The 23,809-nt window shown below is 38.3% G+C and overlaps 1 protein-coding gene and 1 pseudogene across 1 annotated transcript in view; one reads left to right on the forward strand and one right to left on the reverse strand.

The window, feature by feature from the left end:
• Positions 1–8,781: 8,781 nt before the first annotated feature.
• Positions 8,782–23,809, forward strand: part of CAPZA2 (capping actin protein of muscle Z-line subunit alpha 2) — a 48,528-nt gene continuing 33,500 nt past the window's right edge. The window contains exon 1 of the mRNA XM_068549347.1: positions 8,782–8,932. Coding sequence (XP_068405448.1) covers positions 8,894–8,932 — 39 coding nt within the window. The 5' untranslated portion in view covers positions 8,782–8,893. The remainder of the gene's footprint in view (positions 8,933–23,809) is intronic.
• Positions 19,390–22,863, reverse strand: LOC137768719 (RAB11-binding protein RELCH pseudogene; annotated as a pseudogene).

The following is a 23,809-nucleotide window of genomic DNA, read 5'->3' on the forward strand; positions in this document are numbered from 1 at the left end:
AATAAATAAATAAATAAATAAACTCCAATCTCTTTAAAAAAAAAAATGCCTATTATAATCTGAGGGTTGAATGCTGAGGTGATCCTCTCAATAATAAGCTCTATGAAGTCAGGGACCATGTCTATTTTGCTGCATCTCCAATAACTAGTAAGTGCTGATATGTAATAGAAGCACAATACATTTTTTTAAGGACTCATGCATTATTGGACTTGAGTATACTAGAGACAAAATCAGAAGAAAGATGAATGACAGGTTACTGATATCACAAGATATAATGTACTTTAATGATAATTCTTTACATTCATCCATCACTTTTTATTTTACAAAGCACCTTTCATATATTATTTCATGCAAGTTTCACAATGAATCTTTGAATTGAATGAAGATGTTAAGAGACTCATCCAAGATCATTGGACTAAGTGAAAAAAAAAAAAAAAAAAACGGGCCGAAACCTGGGTATTCTAAGCCAATACTCTTTCTTATATTTCATAAGGCCTTTTTGTCCATGACCATTACAAGGTAGGACAATGTCAAAGCAAACTGGGGGAAATATCTTTTTAATGTTTTGTTTAAATGAAAAGTTAAACATTCATGGCAATATTTTATTTGTTTATTTTTTAACATCTTTATTGGAGTATAATTGCTTTACAATAGTGTGTTAGTTTCTGCTTTATAACAAAGTGAATCAGCTATACATATACATATATCTCCATATCGCCTCCCTCTTGCGGCTCCCTCCCACCCTCCCTATCCCACCCCTCTAGGTGGTCACAAAGCACCGAGCTGATCTCCCTGTGCTATGTGGATGCTTCCCACTAGCTATCTATTTTACATTTGGTAGTATTTATAAGTCCATGCCACTCTCTTACTTCGTCCCAGCTTACCCTTCCCCCTCCCCGTGTCCTCAAGCCCATTCTCTACATCTGCGTCTGCGTCTTTGTCTTTATTCCTGTCCTGCCCCTAGGTTCTTAAGAACCTTTTTTTTTTTTTTAGATTCCATATATATGTGTTAGCATACGGTATTTGTTTTCCTCTTTCTGACTTACTTCACTCTGTATGACAGACTCTAGGTCCATCCATCTCACTGCTAATAACTCAATTTCGTTTCTTTTTATGGCTGAGTAATATTCCATTGTATATATGTGCATGGCAATATTTTATATATTCATTATGTTTATCACAGTGAATATGAATGAATAGAATTCAATTTCCATCAGACTATGAATGACAAATAGCAGTGATTTATATGTTTATAAAGTGTACAACACTTATACATATTTTTATCTACACAATGACATAGATATTACTTTTGTTTCCCTTCTAACAGATGACAAAATTGAGGCTTAGAATGATTTCACTAATTGGCAGGAATCATACAACTATTTGTCCCATAAGTTAAAATACAGAAATATTAGACTGAAAATATGAAGCTTTCTTATAAAAAGAAATTACTCTCGCAAGAAGCAGACATCCCTTTCTTCAATACCACTCAAAACAGTTTATTCTAATATGTTCTGCTATACATTAATCTCTTACTTTGGCTTACTATGTCAAATATTGTGAAATTAGGAAACTTTTCTAAAACAAGCCAACTCATCTAAGAAGTGATTAGTATATGAACTCATAGAAGCAATCACATGTATATATCTTTAGAATATAGATTTCCTCTAGAAGCATTGACTTAAACTAAAAATAAATATTAATAGCTTAACATTGTAATATGCCTTAAATTCACGCTTCAGTCATGAGATAGGCAGTGTAGCAGATTAAGAAATACAAAGAAGAGTAGAAAAGTAGTCTCTATTTCCTCCTTTCATCCACTGTTTTAATATGTTTTACATCTAATCTCATGCATATAGGAAAACATTTCTCATCCATGCCAATTATTTTGAACTCGTCACATTGCATTGTAGACTATATTTTTATATATTGAAGTCTAGCATTTCACAACCAGAACGTAAGTTACTTTAGGACATGGATTATGTCCTGCGGTAGAAAATTCTCTCTTCTCCACCTCTCTGTTATGCACAGTGTCAGACCCAAGTCAGGTTAGTTCCTGGCTTTCTCTCCACATTTAAAGTCACCTGCAAAATTAGTTCTACTATATTCCCAGGGCTAATCTTACTGAGGCAAGAATCGATTAAAGTCTTTCCAAATCAATATTTTGGGGGTTCATATTCAAGGGTATCCCAAACCTAATGAGGTGCTCTAAGTTTGATAATTGGCCTCGCATCCCCAATCTGGAGCCCCAAAGTGCCCTCGTGTGTAACACCTTACTTCTATTCTGTTGCTGTTCTCCTGTTCCTAATCGGAAAGCTTTCCGTAATACCTCAGTCACTCCCAGGAAAGGGGGAAGAGGCAAGTAGAGATTGGCCTTCTCCCTCAGGGAGAATCTGGAATGTAAATTATACCTCAGAGTTGTTCTGACCTGAGGCTAGGGAGCTGGGTTTTCTTACTCCATCATCTGACAGTCGTTGGTTAAGAGCTGCTTCACAGCAGCCAGAGTAGCACAAGAGCAGTCCTTCAAAGAATAATTGAAAGTTCTGTGAAGTGGAGGCAAAAAAGCACTGAAGCACAGAAATAGTCAGAGTGATCCGAGGGAATCTGGTCAGAGCACTTGCAGTGTCTGCTACAGCTCCATCCATCAGAAGCAGCTCACCGGAGAAAACTGCAGAAAATTGAATGCCCCAGCACACAGCCTTGGACAGTGGCTGGGGATCATCCAACACCTACCTGCAATGGACGCAGCTAAAGTCATAGGAAGAGGAAAATCAGGTGACATGAGCACTGAGCCGTACGTCCTGTGGGGGAGCATCAGAAAAGATGCCAGAGCTACAACACTGGGAGAGTCCTGATGAGATAGAGAGCAGCAGAGGTGGTAAAGGCCAATGTCAAAAGACAGAGGAACACGGCAGTGTAAACATTTCTGAATGCACGTGAACCACTGTGGTACCCTCAAAGAACCAAGAGGAAGTAATTTGGGCAAATACTCCTACAGTTCTTTGGATTAGACCTGAGTCAGCATACAGTTTTATTGTAGGTTGGTGTGGCTTGGGGAAACACAAATGACAAGCTTCTTTTTCTGCTATACTGTTATTCTACTATTACTGAGTCCAAATAAGGGTTAAAAGTATTACCAGACATAAAGGGTGAAACTATCAAAGATGTTGGACCCATCCTTTTACTTGCTACTAGCAAATCTGTTCATTGTGTTGGTTCATCTTTCCAGGTCAGTGGTCTGCCTTAATTTTTACTCATGCCGCATAACTTACATTTGTCATATAGGGAGATTTTTTTAAAGTGAGAAATTAGTCTAATATTCTTTATCCATGTTGTTTTTAAGACCATGCAAGAAATCATACTTATTAATTTGTTCCATAAATACTGTTTGAATTAGGTACCACATTAAGTGGATTAAAAAGATGAAAAAGAAAGTCCTGTGTTGAAAAAGAAACAACATGCATGGGAATGATGAACACTAGATTCAGGTTAGTGGTTACCCATGGGAAGAAGAAGAAAGGGAATGGGATCTACAAGGGGTAAAACATGCTTTTTTTTTTCTAGTATATCTGACATAATAATAATTAAGTAAATGTAAATAAATAGAAGCTTTAGTATTTCCTTGCCTCACCCTAAAGGATCACCTTGGTCAGTCACCATGCTCTATACTTCATTTGGGACATTGTGTGAAGAGACTCAAGGCTTGAACTTACAGTAACAGAGAAATTAAAGAGCAGAAAATTAACTAGATATTTAAGTGGCGACTAAATAATGGAGTAGGAGGTATGATTTGGGGGTTGCTGGGGAAAAAGTTTGTTTTCCTGTTCTGGAGTCCCAGAGCCACATTTTAGGGCAATCTCTAGACCCCATATGGGTGTCTAGCTCAATTTTTTAGCTCCCATTTAGGGATGTGAAATGAAAGAGTCTTTCAATCAATATGCTTTCCAACAACAATTTTTTTAAGCACTTATGTGCCAGACTCTGTATTTGTCAGACAGCTAATTAAGACAGGCTATGTTCTTAAGGAGTGGATTAGTATTATAATATGATGATTATAGCTAACATTTGTTGAAACCTTTGCTAATGCCTGTGCTGGGTGCTAAGCACTTTGCCTGTATCATCTCATTAAATCCTCACAACGGTCCTATGAGGGAGGGACCATTGTTACTCCCAAGGTATAGATGAAGAAACCGAAGCTTCCAAAGTAAGTTGCCCAGTTAACTAGAGCTGGAACCAAGATCAGAACCCAGGATTTACTGATTATAAAATCTGTACATCTTACCACTAGAGTACATGGCAAAAATCCATAGAAAACTTTCCATTGGAATCTTGAAGAAGAAATTATTAGCTTTAGCCAGAGGATTCAATGTGGGATTCATGGAAAAAAGAGATAACTGAACTGAATTTTAAAGGATATGTGGTGGCAAAGAACATTCCAGAAAGAGTTTCTGCAGAGGCCTGAGAGAATGTGATGCATAAGTAAATAGCTTTGTGTGCTTCAGAGACATTTGCATTTGAGGCAGTGGAAGAGGAGGGTTTAGTGAGGTTGGTAGGAACAAAATTATGAAGGACAACATATTCAGGAAGGAGGAGGAATTTAAAAATTAGCTTCTTCAAATGGACTTGAGGACACGGGGAGGGGGAAGGGTAAGCTGGGACGAAGTGAGAGAGTGGCATGGACATATATACACTACCAAATGTAAAATAGGTAGCTAGTGGGAAGCAGCCACACAACACAGGGAGATCAGCTGCGTGCTTTGTGACCACCTAGAGGGGTGGGATAGGGAGGGTGGGAGGGAGACACCAGAGGGAGGAGATATGGGGATATATGTATATGTATAGCTTTGTTATAAAGCAGAAACTAACACACCATTGTAAAGCAATTATACTCCAATAAAGATGTTAAAAAAAAAAAAGTTGCAATCTCAAAAAAACAAAATTCCTTGGTATTTCTGGAATGATCCATGTCAGGCTTCTCCAAGGGTTCCACTTGTATAGACCTTTTCAAATCCAGCTGAGGAAATGGACTACAGGTAGGACACACCCAGCTACAAGTAACAAATAGTTCAGGCAATTATTTGACTTAGAAAGCAATTACTTTGAAAATATACATGTTTTTTAACACTTTTCTACTGCCATAAAGGACATTATTGAGACCAGTTGTGTTCATTGATCATGAAAGACTAACAACCAAATAACACTGTCTAACACTGGCAGTTTTTCTCAGAAGTGAGGTAAGCCATACTTTTAAACTATGGATATTAGTTTTAATATGGTGTTACACAAATCTATATCTGGTGCAACTATTTAGTAGTTCATCATTGATACTTAAAGGATGTTTATTCTATTATACATTATATGATTGTGATATATATTTAGATTATACATATTTATACATGAGTGTGTGTGTGTGTGTGTGTGTGTATATATATATATATATATATATATATATATATATAAAGTTAAGAACATGAGTTTAACCATCAGGAGACAGTTCTAAAATAATATCAGGGACTTCCCTGACAGTCCAGTGGTTAAGACTTCGCCTTCCAATGCAGGGAGTGCGGGTTTGATTTCTGGTCGGGGGGCTAAGATCCCACATTCCTCTTGGCCAAAAAATCAAAACATAAAACAGAAGCAATATTGTAACAAATTCAATGAAGACTTTAAAAATGGTCCACATCAAAAACATCTTTAAAATAAAAAAATATATATCAGCTAGATTGCAACTTTTATCAATTCATTTAATTTATCCAAAGCTCAACTTACCTGTAAAATGAGAGATTTGCACTAGATGGATTCTAGGATTGTGATCCTATGAAATTAGGTAAACTCTGACCTCGACAAGCTTAAAATTAGCTGAGGACATAGATCTCATCCACAGGAAAATAGATTAAGAAGCATACGAGTAATTTAAAAACAAACACTAAAAAGGGAAGAATTTTTTTTTTTAATCAGTTTCTGGTGCAGTTAGTTGGGAAGGTCAAGATGACACCACTAACAAGTAGAAGACAAGTGAGTTTAAAAATTAAATGAGAGAAGGGTAGAAATTCTTAGTAGATAGAATTGTATAAGGGGGAAATATGTTTTTTTTCCTTTTCTCTTCATCATAAAATAACTGATTATCAAGAATACCAGAGCATTTCTACCTGCAGCCATTATAATGGTCATTCCATATATGTACCTATTTTGTGTGATGGCTTGAAATCTTCCCAGAATGCCTAGATTATGTGAATTCTATAATTCCTTTTAATTGTATCAAGAGGTTGATATTGGGAGGTTTTTGAAAGGATTATCAGAAATTATACATAATTGCTGGTTGTGTCACTATGGGGAACCACATGTAAAGTATCACCAAGGTTACAATTATAAACATAGTCTGACTCAAATTATTACCAGACATTACCAGATTTGGGTGAGGTTTCTAAAGGAAGAGAGTAGCAATTAGTCAAGCAACGCATTTACTGAGTACCCACTGTGTACAAATTATTGATATTAAGTGTTGCTGAGTAAACAGAAACCAAAAAAAAAAAAACAACAACAGAAGTACTGTTGATGAAGTAGGTGGTGGTGAATAAAATTGATGGGATGGGAGAGTAATCACCTTCATTAAGTTTTATTTGGTGGAGAGTGCCTAGGCTTCAGAGCGGATGAAAGAAAGATCTCAAAGTGGAAAGAACATGGGATACAGAATATGATGCTTGGGGTCGAATCCCAGTTTAGTCACTTAGGTACAATCTTGGACAAATATTTTGTCTCAGTTTTTTCTCCTCTAAAATGGGTATAATAATGCTGACACGTACCTTCCTTCAGGATGATGCAGTGAGAAATCAATGAAGAAATTGTTTTTAAACTGTAAAAAGTAAACATGTTATTTATTTACATCCAGTGAGGTCCTTGACCAAACTGTGTGGTTCATTCTCTGTCATGTCTTCTCTGCATGGTTTACCCTCAACAGGACACCTGCTTTTGCCTGCATGTGTCAGCAAGCTTCCCCTTCCTTTCTCTCCCCAAATGGACTATGAGCTTTTTAGTAGCATGGCTTCTGTTTGCTTTCCATCCACAAGAAACAATGATTTGCACACCATGACCATTCAATAGATTACTCAATAACAAAGTTTTACATAGGAACAGTTATTTGAGCTCTTTAAGGTAGTCTCACATGTGTCATTTACATGCAGCTGTCAGATTCATCTTGCTAGACATATTTCTGATGATGTCATGTCGCTGTTCAAAACTTGCCAAGAGTGTCTCATTTTCTACTGAATAATGCCTTTTTTAAATATACTTTTTAAAATTGAAGTATAGTTGATTTATAATGTTGTGTTAGTTTCTGGTATACAGCAAAGTGATTCAGTTATACATATATATTCTTTTCCATTATGGTTTATTACAGGATATTGAATATAGTTTCCTGTGCTATACAGTAGGCCTCGCTTGTTGTGGAGCGCAGGCTCCAGATGTGCAGGCTCAGCAATTGTGGCTCACGGGCCTAGTCGCTCCGCGGCATGTGGAATCTTCCCAGACCAGGGCTCGAACCCGTGTCCCCTGCATTGGCAGGCAGATTCTCAACCACTGCGCCACCAGGGAAGCCCTGCACATTTTTTGATGGGTTTTTTTTTTGTTGTTATTGAGTTGTTTGCGCTGTTTGTATATTTTAGAAATTAATCCCTTGTTGGTCACATCATTTGCAAATATTTTCTTCCAGTCTGTATTTAATATACTTTTTTATTGAGATATAATTGACATGTAACATTGTATTAGTTTTAGGTGTACAACAAAATGATTAAAATCTTAACTCCTATCTGAGCTCTAAGGTCTTGCTACTCAACCTGTGGTCTCCAGATGGGTAGCACTGGCACCACCTGGGAGCTTGTTAGAAATGTAGGTTCTTCAGCCCCATCCCAGACCTGCTGAATCAGCAACTGCACTTAACAAGATTCCTAGCCAATTCATATATACAGCTTTGACTACATCTTCACTCTCTTGCTAAACTTGAAGATTCAGAAGTAGGGTTAGATTTAGCAAATAAAATTAGCAGACATCCAATAAAATTTGAAAACAATGAATAATTGGCATATCTCAAATGCCTCATGGGACATACTTATACTTAAAATATATGTTCATTGTTTATCTGAAATTCAACTTTTACTGGGCTTTTCTGTATTTAATCTGGCAACCCTATTCAGAAGGGTACGATCTATGTTTAACATAACTCTTTATTCCCCTGCAATAGTGCAGAGCCTTCCCCAACTTTTTAATATGTTCGTTTAAGGAACAATGAGTTTCTTCAGAACTGAGGTTTCTCTGGCTTTTGCTTAACATTGTATATCTCCAGAAGCGAACACAGTATCCCACACACAATAAAGGACCAGCAGTTATTTCTTTAATGAATATATCCAGAACATCTTCCAATTATGTACTGGGTTGTATGTGCATATTTTAATGAAAGCCGAATATTTTTCTCGTATTTTTTTTTTTAAACCAGAATGTTTAAAAGCTATTTGTGCACTTTCTCATATTTTAGCTGGCGGAGTTCAGGATTTGATGGGAGTATAATCAAGGGCTCAGAATGTACTCGTCGCAGACTGGGTCCATACGGTCACTGGTGGGGAAAGAATCCTAGACCCAGGATACCGACAAGCCTGCCTCAGGCGGCAGTAGGCAACTCCTCCCCGTTCCCGGGCCGCCAAGGCACCCGCGCACGCGCACAGCCGCGCTCCGGCCCCGTGAGGTGAGCGGAGGGAGGCGGGGCTCCCGGGGCGCGTGCGCGGTGGCCGGGGCTGTGGGCCCCTCCCTTGTCGGGCTCTCGCGGCGCGGAGGACCGCACCGAAAGGGGGAAGTCAGGTGGCCGCTGCTGCCGCCGCCGCCGCGGTTTGTCGCCAGAAGGAAAATGGCGGATCTGGAGGAGCAGTTGTCTGATGAGGAGAAGGTAAGGGCCGCGGGCGCGGCAGAGCCCATCGGTCCGGGAAGCCAGTAGAGCCCCACCGTATCAGCCCGGAGTCTGGCCGCCGGGGAAGGGCATTGGTCGGTGCCCCCGGCTGCCCTTCCTTCCCCTCTCCTCGCTGCGCCCGAGTGCCTGCCCCTGTCAGTCACCCGACGCCCCGCGCGGGGGCAGGTCTCCGCCAGGCCTGCTCGCTCCGCTCCTTGTAGGGTGTGTGCTCCGAAAATAGGTAGCGGGAGCTGGGCGGCGGCGGCGGCGGCGGGCGGGGGCTGGGGGCGCGGAGGGCGGCGGCCGCAGGGGACCCTCTCCCCGCGCATGGGCCGCGGGGGCCCTGCGCCCGGGTCGGGGACTGCAGAGGGTTCTGGGTCCCGGCCAGGGAGCGGCCCAAGGACAGTACCCAGCCCGATGGCCTGGCCGGAGAGGGTGGCCGGGGTGAGGGCTAAGAGAGAAAAATTGCTTAGGAAGCAGACCTTCACTTCTCTCTTCTACTCTCTCCTCCCACAAGCAAACTGCTTTCTTTCCTGGGTCCTACGTTTTTTTTCTTTAGCCGTGGAAGTCTCTCTTTTTTTTTTTTTTCTTTTTTTTCTTTTTCGGTTTTAGCTGTAGGCTTTGCAGTTCCCATGTTCCCCTGGAGGCAACGAAGTTGCTCATAAAAAGACACCCCCCTCCCCACGGTTGTTTGCTACTCTTGTTGGCAGTAGCCGCCCTGGGGGCCGACTTGGTAGCGCCCCATGGTCCTGCTAGGACTTCTTCCGAAGAGGGGAGATTGTGGAACTCCTTTTACTGTATCTTAGATGCTGTGACAGCATTGGAACCAGATGAACAACTTAAGTTCTCAGGCATTTGAAGTAAGAAATCTGATCATTGAACTGGATCTCTCTTATTCGCGGTTTCCTTTGGCTTCTGTGAGGCCCCATTCCCCAGAGTGTGTGTTGGGACACGGGGGTACCCTCCTGATTTTGAGTATTTCCTGCACAGGTCCTTGATGTTTCTCAAATTCAGAAGTAACTGACATAACTATGAATAAGATAGTTACAGTTTTCGAAGACTCCACTCTTAATTTAACAAGGCTCATTTTTTAGGTTCCAAAGCAGTACAGCCATGTATGAAACACAAACGCATAACTGGTGTTTAAGAAATCCTCATGTAAGCCTACGGATATTTTCGGTTGGAACGCTCTGCTCCAAGTGTTTTTATATCCTGTGTTCTTGTACTGAAATGTCATGTTCTGTCTTCTTCCCGATGTGAATGTGCAGCAGTCAGCCTTATCTTCAGTTTCGGAAATCTTTTTTACCTCTGTGCTCTTTGGTGAAAGTGATAATAAAACGACAAAATGGGGAGAGCAACAAGATTCTCCATAATCCACAGGCCTGGTAGGCAGATCCCTGTATACACAAAAGTTGCTGTGCAGTATTCACACGTGTAATATTGGTAAATAACCATAAATGGGTAACTGAAAATGTATGCAGGTGCTCACACACATTGAAAATTAAGTAGTACTAAAAAGTTTTTTTAAAGGGATTGTCATGTTTTTTATTCTGCTGTTGGTAAGTGGTGATTAGTAGCTCAAATGGCTAGAAATCTAGCTGAGGAGAGAGTACTCAGTGTGGGAGTTAATATAGGCCTGCCATGTGTTGTTAAGACCTAAAATAGCAAAGTTTTTTCAAAATGAGATGACAGGATTTCTTGTCATCCGGCACTCTCAGGGCACTAAGCTCCATAAAGGTGTGGGGCTGGGTGGGAAGGGGTCTTATTCTCTGCTCGCCCAACACCATCTTTTAACAGTAAATCAATGAAAACTCCAATTTGAAGGAATTTTGTGGTTTTGTTTTTATTTCGAGTTTTGTAAGACTATTCTGTGGATATTTTGCATATAAGTTTCTGATTACATTTTTTAGTAATTTAAGAAAAATATTAACCAAACTTTGGCGTTAAATTCAAGTAACTGATAAAGTGAAATTCTAACAGTCTTGTCACTTTATTTAAATGTTCTTTTTAATCTCTTGGGAGGAGGACCTTGCATATAGAATCAGAAATAGGATTTAAAGGTGGTATTTTTTAAACTAATAATTAAATCATTTTACTTTTTCTGCCACCTTGTTTGTAATTTTCAAAAACAAGTTTTTAATACTTAATTTAAAGTTCTTGGAATTTCCATTACTGATTGTGGAAATAAGGAAGGGAAGCTGCTGTTAAGACTTATGTAGTACCATACTTTGTATATGCCTGGTTCAGTTAGACAATAACATTTGTTAATTTGTTGTAAGTTTGAGCTAGGTTTGATTATTACCATTTCACAAATAAGTAAATTAAATTTTGAAAAGCTTTAAGTAATTCACGGACGGACATCTGAGTAGCAAGTGCAAAGGCGGTATTTAAGCCTGAGTTTGTCTGAATCCAAAGTTGATGCTCTTGTGACATTACACTTCCTTAACAATTCATGGTAGAATCCTTTTCTGGATTTATCTCTTTGTTTTAAATTTGACAGCTTAATTTGGAAAAGGGAGAAACAATAGTTCTCTTTGTTTTTAATGGAAATTGTAAATGCCAAACACTAAATAGTGTTGGGTTTTAAACTTAATTTGTGTTTTGATCGTTTTAGAACAAAGTTTATTATTGTTTGACACATTTAAAAGTTTTATGCTGCTGGTGTAGTTTCATATATGTCCTGTGGTAGGAAGCATTTTAGAAATTAATCTAGAATAATATCTTTGCTTTTTTCAGTCTTATACAGTTGATTTTTGAGGATACCGGTATGAAATGTAATAACCTTTTCACCTTTGGCCACTGGGTTAGTAGGAAATAAAATTATCTGAAGAAGCACAATGAAGTTGTTTAAAGTTATTCATTTGTTGTGGTGTGTCCTACAGACCTTTTTACATAGTTATAGAAACTCTAGGCCAGAACAGTTCATGTTTTCCACTCCTGGGTCAGCTGCACTGTACAGTAAAGCATTTTTTGTGATTGAAATTATATGAAATTGTGGTATAAGGCTCAAATAAGAAGAACTATTCCCAAACTGCTCTCTAAGTGAGAAATCCTGGAAGTCACTCGAAGCTTTGGAAGACACCTTACCACCACCCCCCACCAACCTCTTCTACCTTCCCCCTGTGAGTAGAGTGATCCGCTCGAATAGCTTCAGCTTTTGTATCTTTGCAGATGTCTCAAGTACCTAGCTCAGCCCTGCTTCTCCCCTTAGCACTGGTCACACATTTTTATCTGCTGGTCCTGTTCACAGAAGACAGTTAAGGAGATATGCTCAGATGGAACCTGCCTGAAAGTAAATTCATAAACTCCCCTCCTCTCTGTCCCTACACAAAGCAGGGCAGATCCCCATCTCTTTCTGCTCATTTTTCTCTTTATGACTCTGTTCCCATTATTCGAGTCATCCAGGTTTTTAACTTCAGCTTTAACTTTTTTCCTCCTTGTGCTCTCTGTACCTTACAGTCAGTCTCCAAACCTTGTCACTTCCATCAAAATATGTCTTACAGAAATTATTTCTTGCTTGAAAAGTTCATTTATATTAATATTTGATTTATAACCTCTCAATTGACCAGACCATTAACAATTTATGTTATGAACTACTGTTGTTTAGTAACAAACTTGTATTATATGAACAGAATGCAAATTGATTGTACCTGTTCTGTGGCTACACAGTTGAGGAAGAAATAAAGCTAAGGGAGGAGAAGTAGGGTGAGAAGAATGTCTCATATCTGTTTTATTTGCCACTGCTGGACTTTTATTATAAACTTTCTAGACAAATCCCTCCATCTTCCTATCATTTTTCTACTCCCAAACTTTTAGTTGCTGGATCTTCCATTGCCTTTACAGGGAAGCCCAACTCTTGAAAATGGTGTTCATGTCCTTGTATTCCATTCTAACCTAAATAGTTCTGACATTTCCAATATATACTGTTATTTAATCATGCTGTGAATTCAGAGAGACCTGCATGCTAGTCCATGCCTAGCACATGGAGTAAATTATTTAATCTCTCAGCAGCCTCAGTTTCCTCTAAAATGTGGGGATATAACAGAAATTATATTCCCCATTAAACTTCTATAAGTGCAAATGTTGCCTGGCATGTGGTAAACATAATAAATTTTAGTTATTTTTCTCTGCTCACGACTTACCTGCTTTGAGCGTTGGTACTGCTCCCCGATCTGTCCCCTTTTTTGAAAGATGAAAAATTACTCTTCCTTCAAGATTTAGCTCAGATCACATGGCTAGTTTTCTCTCTCTCCTGAACAACTGTTTTCTCTCTCTCCTGAACACTGTAACACATCATTAGTATTAAATACAGTTTTGCATAGTAGTTATCTGTTTACCTGTCTTTTTCCCTGTATTCTGTTGGAATTCGTTAGTGCAGAAATGCCATCTTCAGCATCTGTCAGTGCAATGTATGTGATGAGTACAATGGTTCAGTGAGTGAATGAACAAAGGAGTAATGAATTTACAAAATTAAGAAAAAAATAACAGTTTTATGAAAAGAAGTAGCATATAAAGGCAAGTTTTGGAGGGAAAATCTAGTATGCCTACATTTTTCACTTCTAAATAGTGTTATAGATTTTAAAGATTTAGGTAGTTAAATGATATTCCTGGTGCTCCTTGAGGTGCAGGTGTTGATACTGGCTACGGTTCAAGTCACTTACACATGCTAAATATTTATAAGCAGTTTGTATACTTCTCCCCCACACACAATCATAATGTGGCTTCAGAAGTTTTGTTTGTATGTATTGATAAAAACAATGTAAGCTGCCATTATATTCCATCATAATTAATGTAAAATCAGTAGTGTTCTTATTAACTACAAAATAAACTCAACCAGTGAGCGATTAATGTAGAAATTATTCATTCCTAATTTCATTCTGTAGGTGAATGAATTCTGTCATTGCACCAATAAAATGTAAAAATTCCTACAGCAAGCAGAAACTTGATAGCTGCTGTAGCATTAGTGGAGTTTTTTAGACTTTGCACACTAAAGCAAATTTGTAGTACATTTTCAGTGCATTGGGGAGTCATTTCTACATAAAATAAAGGTAGTTATATACATAGAAGAACATGGTATATATTGGGTTGGCCAAAAAGTTCGTTTGGGTCTTTATGTAAGATTTTACAGAAAAATCCGAACGAACTTTTTGGCCAACCCAATAAAAACACTTAGAGAGTACAAAGTAGTTTTTAAGGTTGAAAGCATGATGGGAAAACTTGACCTGTGGTCCTGACCTAAAAGCTTAATTGCCTGAAACAGTAATTTATTGCAAGCGATTGATGCATATCAAAGAAAATAGGGGTTCCATAGAACCACTTATAGTTGTCAAAAAAGGAGAATTTCATAAATTTTATTCTGAAGGATAGAACTACAGTCTTCATATTCTTTCTCAAGACATTTATTTACATGCTCTACTGTGAACCTATGGCTGAGAACTTTTCTTGCACATTTCAGTTCATAATGTTTCTACTGAAAATGAATAGAAATAATTTTTGAAAACTACCTCCACATTTATTCATTTACCAAATATATTTCATTGATTTCACTACTCATCATTTCCCATATTTTAAGATCTCTGAAATCAGGCTGCATTGTACAATCATGGCTGTGATACCGGTAGCATTTTTCCTTTTTTAGTGACCCATGAAATTATGCATCTTTCATTGATTGTGAATCAGGGTAAGCAAGGATATAGTGCAATAACAAACAAACTAAAATCTCAACATGAGGGCATTGGTGGTGGGGGCTTTGCGTGGCATCTCCTCACTCATTCTGTGTGTGTCTCGTGTGGGTCAGCAGCAGAAGGGCCCTGCTCCGCAAAGTCACATAGTTGTAGGCTCTTGGAGGATTTCAGTCTAAACATAGGCTTTTTGATATGATACATATGCACAATGGAGTATTATTGAGCCGTGAGAAAGGAGGATATCCTACCATTTGCAACAACATGGACCTTCAGCACCTTGTGCTGAGTGAGATAAGTTAGAGAAAGACAAGTACTGTACAATATCACTTATATGTGGAATCTAAAAAAGTCAAAGCTGTTTAAAAAAACAGTAAAATTGTGGTTACCAGGGAATGGAGGGTGGGAGGGATAAGATTAATGGTGTTTAAGGGTACAGACTTGTAATGAGTAGTAAATAAACCATAGCAATCTGATGCACAGTATAATGAATATAGACAGTACCATTGTACTACAATGATGTGATAAATATTGCTTTAGTCGCGATCATACTACATTATATAAATGTATGAAAGTAACAGGCTGTACACCTTAAATTTACAAAATGTCGCATGTGAAATTTACCTCTCCCCACCCCCCCCGAAAAAAAAAAGTCTTAGGCTTTTTATCACCGTCCCCACAGCAGTGGGAAAGAAATGCAATGAATACCATACTGGGTTTTAAAGCTCCCCCCTACCCACACACACACTAAGAGACTCACTGCACTTCTGCTCAGATTTCAATTAGCTTAAGCAAGTTATATCTATAAACCTCATTTCAGAGGGGGCAGGGAAGAAGAAGAGAAATGCAGTATTTGTGAATAGCAGTAATGATTCTATAGATTAAGTTTTAGACTCACTGAAGATTGGTGATTTGATTACCTGTTTGGTAGACACAGTGCAAGACTACAGATTCAAGGATGAATCAGACATATATAACATATATACTATACAGTGTCAAAAAGCAATAAGTTCATGGACATTCAGAAGATGGAAAAGTTACTTCTGCCTAGGAGGATGGTAGGTATCAGTTGAGGTAGAAACTCATGTCAGAGAGCACAGCATAGGAAGAAAAAACAGAAAAGTGGGAATGAGCAGGAAGTATGAATTATATCTCAAGTACCTTGCGAGTAAGAGATGCAAAGATGAATTGTGCTGTTAAACAGCACAGATTTTCTCAACCTCAGCACTATTGACATTTGGGCCAGATAACTCTTTGTTGTAGGGGTGTCCTGTGCATTTTAGGATGTTTGGGCATCCTTGGCCCACATGATGCCAGTAGCACTACAGTCACAACAGTCACAAATGTCTCCTGTAGTACAAAATCGCCCCTGGTTGAGAACCACGGGTCTAGACAGACTGGAGCTAGTGAGACCAGTTGGGAAACTGAGTTAAGTGTTAGGACCTGATTTAAAGTAGTTTCACAAGACATGGAGGAAAAAAATGATTGCTAACGTTTCAGAGTTGGAATCAACAAGACATGGTGAGTGAATGTAGAGAAAGGGAAGAATTAGAGGTAACTGAACATTAAAATCTGGTTCACTGGGAAGTGGAACCACCACTAACAGCTAAAAAACACAGGAGAGAAGATGCACAGCTCGGGGGAATAATGGTGAATTTTGTTTGGGTTCTACTAAGTTTGAGATGCTAGCAGAATGTCTATGTGAACGTGCGTAGCAGATATGGAAATGTAGAAATGGAGCTTGGAAAGAGATCAGGCCCAGAGATTATATAGATTTGGAAATCCTCTCTTTGTGGGTTAAAGCCACGAGATTGGAATAGCATTTAGGAGAACAAGTTCAGACATAGGAGAGGAGAGGGCAGAGAGCATATACTTTTGGATACTTTCATTTAAGGCATAAGAGAAGGAGAGAAACTAGAAGGTGAGGAGTGACCTTTGAAGTAGAAGTGTATACCTAGCACAGAGTAGGTGCTCATCTCACAGAACCTGAAGAGAATTTCCAGAAGCAGCAGTGCAGTATTGCAGAGAGATTAAAAAGGAATATAGAATTGAGAAGAGCCTTTGGCTTTAAGAGAAAGGGATGAGAAACAAATTATATCTCCTATATGCCAATATCGACTGTATTAATTTCTCAGTTGTCAGAGCAACCTTGTTATTATCTCTGTCTTGCATATGGTAAAACTGGTGTAGATGAGGCCGACTATTTTAAGTGGTAGACTATAGAGATCATTGCTGGCCTTTAAGAGAGCAGTTTAATGGCCTTTCAGTCTTGTGTACATGGTAGTTCAGTAACCATACTCAAAGACCTCCCTCACCTCTTTTGTGTCCTTGCCTATCTCTGTTCCCTTAGCAATTTGTACATACCTTTGTTATAACATTTACCAATTTTAATAGGTTTCCTGATGTTCTTATTTCCTGCGTTTTTCAGGGACAGGCCCTGTGTCTTATTCATCTTTGTAATTGCGGTAGAGTGTGTGGCATATATTATATCAGTGACTTCAACTCTGGCTGCACATTAGAATCAACTGGAGAGTTTATAAACAAACGTGGATGCACAGGCTTCACTCATGGGTGAGGCCTGGAGCGTCTGTACTTTTTTCAAAAAAAGCTTCCCAGATGGTTTGAATGTGCCACCAGGATTGAGTTTCACTGTATTAGGTGCTCAATAAATGTTGACTAAAGGATAAGAAGTGGAGACAGTAAGTATAAATTACTCTTTTTTCCCCTGTATTAGTCTTTTAATTAATTTTTTAAGCTTTTTAAAATTGAAGTATAATTTACAACATTGTATTAGTTTTGGGTGTACTTTTTGGGTGTACCATGAAGTGATTTGATATTTTTATACATTACAAAATGGTCACCACGATAAGTCTAGTTACCATTTGTCACCACGCAAAGTTATTACAGTATTATTGACTATATTCCCTGTGCTACACATTATATCCCCGTGACTCATTTATTTTACAGCTGGAAGTTTGTACATCTTAATCGCTTTCCCCTATTAAAGTATAAATCATTCTTGAAAAAAATTCAGCAATGAAACACAAGAGAAAGAGTAGATACTACTTCATTTTTTCCTACTGTTTCATTTTAGGGATACTTTTTTTTTTAGATAGAAAAACTTTAGGAGTGTTTGTGGGCTGAGGGGAATGATTCAGAGGACAGAAAAAAATTGAAAATATAAATAATAGTTTGTATAACTTTTTCAGTTAATGATAATGAATGCCTACTTTGGATTCATAGATTTCTTAATATTTTAAATAAATGGTAAAAACATATTTAAAGAAATAGATGTTGAATTCAGTGGATGACCTAGTTGTAGGTTAAGTGATACGGGCCCTGTTTTTAATTACTATTCAAAATGATAATTATAAAGGAAAAAAATTCTTAAGGAAAACATCAAAACAAATTACCTCTCTTACATATACTCAAATTAAAATAAATTAGTCTATAACACAGACATGCAATTAATGATCACTTGATCATAAACTATTAAAATAATGATCGAGTTTTAAAAAGTATTTTTTCTATTTTTATTTTACTTTTAACTCTCAAAAAGGCATCGGCAATTTTTAGAGAGTTATGGGAAACAATGTCAAATAATTCTTGTAGTTGAAGTAGAAAAATTCGTAATAATAGCTCTTTTATTTTTTTTAAAGCAGAGATTCTTTTTTTTTTTTTTAATTAATTAATTAATTTATTTTTGTCTGTGTTGGGTCTTCGTTTCTGAGCGAGGGCTTTCTCTAGTTGTGGCAAGCGGGGGCCACTCTTCATCGCGGTGTGCGGGCCTCTCACTATCGCAGCCTCTCTTGTTGCGGAGCACAGGCTCCAGACACGCAGGCTCAGTAGTTGTGGCTCACGGGCCTAGTTGCTCCGCGGCATGTGGGATCTTCCCAGACCAGGGCTCGAACCCGTGTTCCCTGCATTAGCAGGCAGATTCTCAACCACTGCGCCACCAGGGAAGCCCCGTAATAGCTCTTTTTAACTTGACTGCTGGTCTCTAAGACAGTGACCCTTTTTGGGATCACATTCCTTGAGAGTCAGGTGAAACCTATGATTCTTTTCTTCAGAGGACCAAATGCCTCAAATTTTGCATGTACAATCCCTTACGGGGCAGTGGGTACAATATCTGGCAACCCATCAGAATCAGGTGGGGAGATTTTCAAAAATACAGATTTCTAGGTGTCAGTCCTCTGGAGATTGATTCAGTAGGTCTGGAATGGAACATGAGAATCTGTATTTTTTCAAAAGCTTTCCCAGCAAATCAACCAGGCATCCAGATTTGGGAAATCTCTACCCTAGTGTCTCCTGTCTTGATCATGGAGGAGATAACTGTGGGAAAATGTCCAATGTATGGAAATTAGAGGGGTTGTAGGCAGTGTTCTCAGATAAAATATAGGATGCCTGGTTAAATTGAATTTAAGATAAACAACAAATAATTTTTAGTATAAGTATTTCCAGTGCAGTATACTTTGGGGCTAATGTAGAGTGCAGGGCTGTTCGCCTCTAAATTTAATGGTTCCAGATAGCTATTTTTTGTGGTGTGCATGTGCTTTTGTGCACATGCACTGTCTGCTTTTTATACTTTTATCTCCTTTTTTTTCAGTTGCTCAGAGCTTTTTAAAATTTTTGTCAGCTTGATATATTTATATCTGCTTTGGTGAAGACTCCATTTTTTGCTAAAGAATTAATGTTTTCTACAGACAGTCAAAATCTCCTGGATTTTACCTTAGTGTTTGTAAAAATTTTGCCAATTTACAGTGCCCAGCAAAAGCATCAGAAAAATCTGGAGAATTCATAGACACAGGTAGTTGAAGTAACATTAATTTTGCCAACAGCTTCTATAAATTGTGCCAATTGATTGACAACCTGTGGTAAATTCCCCCACCTTGTTGTACTTTCCTGTTCTAGCTGGTAATCATAAAGTTGAAGTAGCACTGCCAGATGCTCACATCTTCCAGTAACAGACATATCTTAAAGAGGCAATGTAGGCCAAGGGAATCTAGTCACTTCTATCTTTGGCATTTCACCCTGAAGCTTGGGTTTACTTGAGAGAGATGCTTTCTATACAGTAATGCAAAGACTGACAGAATGAAGGACTGCAAGGCAGAACGCTACATATGGAGTTTATTTGCATTCAGCCCACCTTCCCTTTGTTCTCCTCCCCTGAGAAGTTTTTCAGTCTTACTCAGCAGTGTAGGTATAAGATAAGATTGTAAATTTTAAGAGTGTAGTCCTAAAATTATAGTCCAGGTAGCATAGGGTGATAAAAACACTTGATGTGTTCTATTCTTTCTGAGGGATCTATTCTTTCTGAGGAATCTATTTTTTTCTGAGGGATCACCCAAGACCAAAAGCAGCAATTCAGCATTCTGTTGATATTTGTCTGGATCATCAGTCTTTGCCATAATGTTACCAAGGATTTTGATCACAGCTTCTTATACCAAATGTGCTTATCTTCCATTTACATCTGTTGCAGCACTTAAAGAACCAAGGAATTGGGAACTTCTTTAGAAAAGTAAGGCATCATTGCTCCACAGGATTTAGCCACAGGTAGTCCTCCTTCTGGGTATTGTGACTAATCTCTTTCCATCACTGTGGTAGTTTGGCTTCTACACATGTTGTTCCAACATCATGTGCAAGTGCCACATAATTCATCAGTATTACTTGGCTTTGCTCATCACCTGGTCTCTCAATCAAATTGAAAATTGTGTAGAGAAACTGATTTCTCTGTTGGCTCAGGCTGTAGGATGCGCTACGCAATATGAGGGGCACCAGCTCCTCTCCCTTGCCTGCAGCACATGAGGAACAATTTGTGCAGGCAGCTTTCCAGCGTTAACACAGTACTTTTTTCACTGCAATTTGAGACACTTCTGATCCTAGGTGACTATCTGCTGACATTCACAAAAAGAAAGTAATGTGTGGTGGAAAGCAGGAGACAATTTCCTATACGATTATCAAAGTGAACTGTATTTTTACTCAGTGGAGAAGATAGCATTCCTGTCTTTCTTAGGGAAAGGATTTGGTAAATTCTCTCAAAGAATAGTGGAATCAACTTTATCTGATATTGAAAGGTGACTATCCTTACCTTTCCTTTGTCTGAACGATTTAATGATTTACAACTCAATTCTGCCCATTTTCTACAGATGTTTGTGAGGATTCTGATCCAAAGAAGTCTGAGCAGTCACAAACTGCCATGATGGCACAGTGTTCATTTTAGAGGAGGTCCATTTCACTTTCAGGCCTTCTAATTTGCTCCATCAAAGACCCTTTCTAACTACTTAATAAACCAACTTTATCTTCTTATTTCTGAACTAGCAAGGAGTTCTCTGTAGGCCAAGGAATAGAGAAGAGTGGAGGAAGATTGCCTAAAATTGTGGAAGAGCCTGTAATTCATCTTCCACTCCACCGGCCACGTACACAAGATTTTTCCCAGTTAGTCACTTAGTAGACTTGCAGTAAGTCTGGAGGTTTTGAAATGTTTAATCTACATCATCCAGTAATTGAAAATCTTGATCTTTATTTTCATCTGAGAAGTTTATTGATGTAAGCTTGTAGTTATTCTTAAATAAAAATTGATTTCCTAGGAATTTTAGAGCTTTTTTTCTCCACCGGCCACGTACACAAGATTTTTCCCAGTTAGTCACTTAGTAGACTTGCAGTAAGTCTGGAGGTTTTGAAATGTTTAATCTACATCATCCAGTAATTGAAAATCTTGATCTTTATTTTCATCTGAGAAGTTTATTGATGTAAGCTTGTAGTTATTCTTAAATAAAAATTGATTTCCTAGGAATTTTAGAGCTTTTTTTCAAGAGATTTGATTTGTAATTTTTTTTGTTCCTATAAAAGAACTTTGTTTTCTGCAGCCTTTGTCAGATTGACTCAGCTCCTTCCCTTTTTTTAATGTTGTAAATATAACTGTCAAACTTTACCCTCCTCCCTTCAAATACATGGAGGATCAGAAACTAGATAAGCACACTTGTGAATTTATGTCTGAAATAAAAATAGGGAAGATATACGAAGAATCTCTCTCTCATGCCCTTCTAATGTTAGGACTATATATCAGCTTATTTGCTTGCTTAAAATATATTTTAAATAACTGAGTTCCTTGCTTCTTGGTCCCCAATTATATCTTAAATTTGAGCTTCACAGATAAGTGAGATCCTGTTTATTTGCCTCCTCTGCACTCTGTTGGTGAGGGAGGGGTTCCTGCTGTAGGGTTATGGGAATGGCTGAACACACAGCACCTGACATTGGAAAGATGAGGTGAATAGCAGTCTATTAATACAAATACTCAGCCCAGGAGATAGGGACACAGTGGAGGGAACAGAGTGAACAAGCGGAGGCCAAGGGAGGCAAGCTTTGTAGTATCAAGAAGGTAGAGTGAGCCCTGGTTCCAGCAGGAGGATGTGATTGGCTAGTTTGAATAATTCTGCAGGCTGGCAGGGAACTGAAGCCCCATACTCAGCGGTGAGCAGGAACTGTGCCTGTTCCCTGTAATAATGAGGGTTTTCTGGCTAGGGACCTTACCTGCAGGAGGAGTTTGAGGATGGGAACTTGCAGTTAGGCCATTCAAGGTCCTTCCGTTTTTCCCCAGATGTCAAGGCACACATAATACTGGGCTTTAATTTTAGGCCTTATACTACAGTTCTCAGTAGTAGTACTAATCTTTTATCAGAAGTGTATGCTAATGATTGCTGTATTGAATAATACATCAAGAAGTTTTTAATAGCATAATTTGACCTTTGAGTTTTCCTTTCTGTGTGACCTTTTCTTTGATAATTTGCAAAGTTTAAGATATTCTGCTGCTGTGTACAATTTAGTCACAGTAGATGAAAGGTGGCCAAAACATACATGCAGTGATATGGAGGCATGAAAGACAAGAGTTTTTGTCTGAAAGACTGAATGGAGTGGTGAGGCTCTAGTATTGTATAGTTGGGGTGAGAAAAAGAATGGGTTGGTTGTAGGAGCTATCAAGTAGCAGAAAGAGTAAAATGGTAATAGCTGTTAATTGAGTGCTTACTCTGTGCCAAGCACTTTTCTAAATGTATTATCTCATTTACTGCAGGTGAGGAAACTGAATTTAATTTGCTTTTGGTCATATAAGTAGAAGTCAGTGGAGCTGCAGTCTGAGTACATACAGTCTTATTTAGGGTTTATGCTGTTATGTTTTACAGCCTTTGAATACAGAAAGGCCTTATATGTCATGCTAAGGACTTTGGACTTACCTTGTTGGCAGTGGGCCACCATTAGATGATTTTAAGCAGGAAAAAAAATGATCAGAATTTTCATTGAAAAATATCAATCTGGTGGCAGAGTGGAAAATGACTTTCGGAGAAAGAAGAGATTAGAGGCAGGGCAGTTATTGTAACAATCCAGAAAGGGACTGGGTCCGAATGAAATGGAATCAAAGAAAAGGAGATTGGATTTGAGCAAGACAGACAGACACTTGATAATGTGGCTGACTGTGGGAGAAAGGGAGAAATGTGGAATGGTGTGTAGGTGGTGCCGATAATTGTATGAAGAACAGAGGGAGTAGGTTTGGGTGAGACAGTCAGGTATCTTTGAGGCATTTAATGGAGATTTCTAATAAATGAGTTACATTTAGAAAAATGGATCTTGATCTTGAGAGAGGTTGTGATAGGTATATAGATTTGAGAGCTATTGTTATGTGGTGATAATAGAAGCAGTGGAAGTAAATGAGATTACCCAGATATTTTGGTTGTTTCTTCTGAACCATCGTAGAAAGATTATGCTGTATTGGGAGGCGGCTCCGAAAAGCCTTGGACTTCATCTGAAGAATTCATTCAAATCCCAATTCTGGATCTCTATTTTCTCTTTTCATGAATTAAAGGTAATAACAGCCATCTTGGAAAGTAACTGTAGATAATATTTTCTTTTATCTAACAGACCACAGGGGTTTTAAAAGGTTAAGAAATGATGATATGTTTCATCTCCCTTAATTTACCTAGTTCTGATTAATGATATTGCACATCCTTTTGTGCATGTATATATCTTCTGTATATCCTTTTTGCTGAAGTGTGTTCAAGTCTTTTGTTCACTGTCTTCTTACTGTTGAGTTTTGATAGTATATGTTCTAGATACAAATTCTTTATTGGGTATGTGATTTGCTGATATTTTCTCCAGTTTGTAGCTGTCTTTTCATTCTTTTAACAATGTCTGTAACAGAGCATCA

This window comes from Eschrichtius robustus, chromosome 8 (assembly GCF_028021215.1).
Source record: "Eschrichtius robustus isolate mEscRob2 chromosome 8, mEscRob2.pri, whole genome shotgun sequence".
Classification (NCBI taxonomy): Eukaryota; Metazoa; Chordata; class Mammalia; order Artiodactyla; family Eschrichtiidae; genus Eschrichtius; species Eschrichtius robustus.